The sequence below is a fragment of the Ictalurus furcatus genome, chromosome 17, assembly GCF_023375685.1.
Source record: "Ictalurus furcatus strain D&B chromosome 17, Billie_1.0, whole genome shotgun sequence".
Lineage (NCBI taxonomy): Eukaryota > Metazoa > Chordata > Actinopteri > Siluriformes > Ictaluridae > Ictalurus > Ictalurus furcatus.
In genome coordinates, this window is record NC_071271.1 from 6,867,575 (window position 1) to 6,871,890 (window position 4,316).

Below are 4,316 nucleotides of genomic sequence, written 5' to 3' on the forward strand. Positions count from 1 at the left end.
TAGTCTTCAGCTGTCCACTTTAGGTATGTCTGTGTCCATGATAGCCTCAGATTCCTGTTCTTGGCTGACCGGAGTGGAACCCGATGTGTTCTTCTGCTGTTGTAACCCATCCACCTCAAGGTATGACGTGCTGTACATTCTGAGATGCTTTTCTGCTCACCACAATTGTAATAAATGATTATTTGAGTTGCCATAGACTTCCTGGCAGCTCAAACCAATCTGAGCTTGTGCTACAGTGCTACTGTAGCTTCTCTATGTGGTCTTTTGCTGTTGTAGCCAATTTACCTTAAGGTTGTGTATTCTGAGATGCTTTTCTTCTCACCATGGTTATAAGAGTGGATGAGTTACTGTAACCTTCCTGTCAGCTCTCCTCTGACCTCTCATCATCAAGGCATTTCCAAATGCAGAACTGCCACTCACTAGATGTTCTTTGTTGTTGTTTTTGCACAATTCTATGTAAACTCTGAAATGAGATGAACAGTTTCTGGGCATTTCCCCCCCCCATTTTGATATTTGATGTGAAGGTAAACTGAGGCGCTTGTATGACTTGTACTGCTGCCACATGATTGGCTGATTGGATAATTGCATGAATGGCAAGGGTATAGGTGTTCCTATTAAAGCAGCCAGCGTTTGTATATACTCTAATTACTTGCTGTCACTAAAGTAATTCATGCTCTTCCCAGTAATGCTGAGTTTCCTAGCAGCAGCGTTCCATACTGTGGTTTTATTTTTTTTAATGGTTGACCTTGCAGTGCAGTAGGGGGATTCCCCGTATTCAAACTGGAAAACCTAGTCACCACTCTTGTAAAAGGCAAACAGACAAATGCATCGGTGACCGGACATTTGAATGTTTTTTCATGTTGGTGATAGGTGTTGGATAACATTGTTTTTGCTTCAATAAAAAAAAGACAGATAAAAACTGTATTGTGTGTTTACTTAGAGTGACCATACGTTCAGTTTTTACAGGACATGTCCTCTTTTTAAGACATTAAAAAAGCGTTCGGCCGGGATTTCTAAATTTGAGAAAATGTCCGGGGCTCGGCTTTAGTTTCATTATGATTTGCTTACGGTCTAATACTGCATCATGTGTGCATGCGTTTGCATTGCATTAACCCCTCTCTGTAAGTCCCGCCTTCTCACACACCAATTGGTCGATGATACAGTAAAAGGCTTGCAGTAACTATTGGCCAAATTCCTGCCTCTCAACCATTAGCGAACGTGCGAAGTTTGTGTATGGCATCAAACAGTTGCTTGACAATAGCAGCAAATGACAGCTGTCGAAATAATGTCCATGGCCATATAAGGTCATTTTTAATTTCATGTTATCGCATTGATTCTTATTCCATGGCCGTTCAATATATATATATATAGAGAGAGAGAGAGAGAGAGAGTTATAGTCTATATATATATATATATGTATGTATGTATGTATGTATGTATGTATGTGTGTGTGTGTGTGTGTGTGTGTAGAAAATATAAATATATATATATATATATATATATATATATATATATATATATATATATATATATATATACCAGAAAACCAGTGTATATGTACACAAAATCAGAAGTCAGGATAATTTTTTCCAGCCCCGTAAATAAAATATCGTGCATGTGTCTTTGTGATGGAATACCACAGATGACATTGAGATCATCTTCAGTTTGGGCAACTGGGAGGCTAAGGCTGAGTTTGCACAGACCGACGTGCATCGGCAGATTGCCATCGTCTTCAAGTCACCGCCGTATCAGGAGCAGGACCTTGCCGAAGAGGTCGAGGTTAATGTGTCTCTCCGTCGCATTTCAGACCGCATGTACAGCGAGCCGGTGAAGTTCACCTACCTTCCTCACAATCCAGGTCAGCACGTGACACACTGTTCTTGCAACAAGAATCATTGTGGGGACTTTTTTATTTTAAAAATGTGGTGGTTACAACCAATGAGTGTATAACCTCAAAAAGCACCTTCACCTGCACAGTTTCTATTTTGATCTCGGTATTGAACAATTTCATTGGCTTAAAAGAAACGCAAATAAGGAGCTCTAATATGGTATAGTGGTTGTTGGGGTAAATGATCAGGAAGCTGGTTCCTAACTTACAAATTGTTGTTTTTCTGTCCAGGGTTAATGAGTAACAGTGGAAACAGTTGCTCATGAATCTCTGGAGAAATTAGTCATTTGAAATAGCAAAGTGTAAAATCAGGCTGTGTTTCTTACTAGCTACACCAGCGACACTCCAACATCTGCACCAGTTCAGTGGTTATGTTTTAGCTAATTGAAATAAGCAGAGCAGCATATGCTTGCTTTAATTTAGTCCATTATACCAAATTTGGAAGTTTACTGAACTTTCTGGAACCCCCCCCCCCCCTCTTAATTGACATTGGAAGTGAAACCTGTGGAAACCTGTGGATCTCCCCTGATCAAAGGCTTCCTGTGCAGTTTTCTGCTCTGAAATGCTGCCAGAGAAAATACTGCAAACATTTTAAGGGACGCTGTTCCACCAGCCAGCTGTACCATTTAGATGCTTACAGACCAATAGATCACCAAATGAAATGAAATAACATTCTCATTTTCCTCATCTCATAGAAAGTGATGTAATTGTTTTCTTTGCTTTTTTTTATGTGCAGATCCGTATGAGGTCAAACGCAAACGGAAAATAAAATCTAGCAAGTTCAATGAGGACTGCAGTGTCAGCACAGGTAGACTATTTCAGCATACGAGCACACACACACACACACACACACACACACACACACACACACACACACACACACACACACACACACACACACACACACACAGAGAGACAGAGAGACAGAGTGTTTCATTGTTTTAGTGTGACATCCAGCATTTGTTTTTGTTCCAGACGAGGTCATGAGCACACCAGGTCCAGCACACCAGTTTGATCCGTTCTGCGCCGATGGGTCCGACTGCGGTATTCTGCCTCAGGAGGAGATGTTCCCTCAGGTCCCTCAGGTCCCTCAGGTCCTGGATGGGATTCACTACGAGGACAGTGGTTCCCAACTGGATGACACGTGTGTCAGCCTGGACCCAGACACAATGAACAGCCTACTGTGCAGCCTCAATGATTGCCTGGGTCCCCAGAACTTTCTCCAGCTTTTGAACAGCCAGGATCCCAACTCCAGCATCGCAGATGCAAACCTGAATCACATGGAAGCTGGCCAGCCTCCCATTTCTTCATTCATTGACCCATTTTACAACCAAGAACTTCCACAAGACCTGCAGGACATTTTCTTACGTCAGGTCAAAACTGAAGACGACTCATGAAGTCCTCAGTAGATGCTTCTAAGAGTAGAGATGTAGAGCGAGCTCCTCATTTTCATTAGTGGAAAATAAGGATTGGGGTCTGTACTCCAGAAACGTGCATGTAGGTTTAGATTCACACTGGATGCCATGTGCTGTCCCTGAGGGCAGTCAAAATGACAATCGAACCTGAAGGACAAATCTGAGGGAAGTCCGAAAATGGGCTGTGTGTGTATACTATATATATGTTCATGCCATAAAATGGCTGCTCAGACCTTAGCCTTTCTCCATTCTGGAGTGTGTGTACTGTCTAGTGATGCCCTTGATGCCCTTCTGTATGGTGATGTACGTTCTGGGAGATGCATAGGACCTTTAGTAGTCCTTCGTGAGGAAAAAGAAAAAAGATGCTGTTTGAATGCTTTTTGAGGAGTAATTGTCAAATAGGCCATTAGTGGATTGCACAGGCTTCATATTGCTGTCTAGTCCAGAAGGTAACATTCCCACCTTCATCCATATATACTCAAATACTGTGTGTACGTAAAACAACGAGCCTGTGGGGTTTTTTTTTTTTTTTTTGGATTACCATTTCTGCTGGTGCATCCTTTGCTTAGATGAATGTCAAGTAATAGCATTAAATATAATGATGCGTTTATTTTAAGATCGTTTAGGATTTGATTGACATTCTGTGAAATAAACGAGAAACGTTTTGTACATTTTGTAAAAAAAAAAAAAAACAACAAAAAAAAAACGAAACAAAATTAATTCGTTGAATGCCGTAGCAAGTTGAAAACATTGAAGGATTAGCTGGTATATAGCTATATATCTATATATATATAAATAATTCTGTTTGTAAAGTTGTAGTAAACTACGACCAAAATGCACTATCGTTTCTCCTTGGGAAAATCTTGTATGCACCGCTGTGTCTTGTATTAAAGGCTTGGTTTAGATTCTTTGGTTTTGGATAAGTGATGTCACATACTGGCTACTGCTACATGTGAACTAGACTGACAGTTGTGAAATTTCATTATATCCTCATTCCTGTGAACATTTCTGTA

The 4,316-nt window shown here is 40.7% G+C and overlaps 1 protein-coding gene across 4 annotated transcripts in view; it reads left to right on the forward strand.

Annotated features, from left to right (window-relative positions):
* relb (v-rel avian reticuloendotheliosis viral oncogene homolog B) overlaps positions 1 to 4,316 on the forward strand; it is a 12,172-nt gene extending 7,856 nt beyond the window's left edge. For all 4 annotated transcript variants that reach the window (XM_053647136.1, XM_053647137.1, XM_053647138.1 and 1 more), the window contains 3 exons: positions 1,643 to 1,858; positions 2,625 to 2,696; positions 2,864 to 4,316. In XM_053647136.1, the coding sequence (XP_053503111.1) occupies positions 1,643 to 1,858; positions 2,625 to 2,696; positions 2,864 to 3,285 (710 nt within the window). In that variant the 3' untranslated portion in view covers positions 3,286 to 4,316. The remainder of the gene's footprint in view (positions 1 to 1,642; positions 1,859 to 2,624; positions 2,697 to 2,863) is intronic.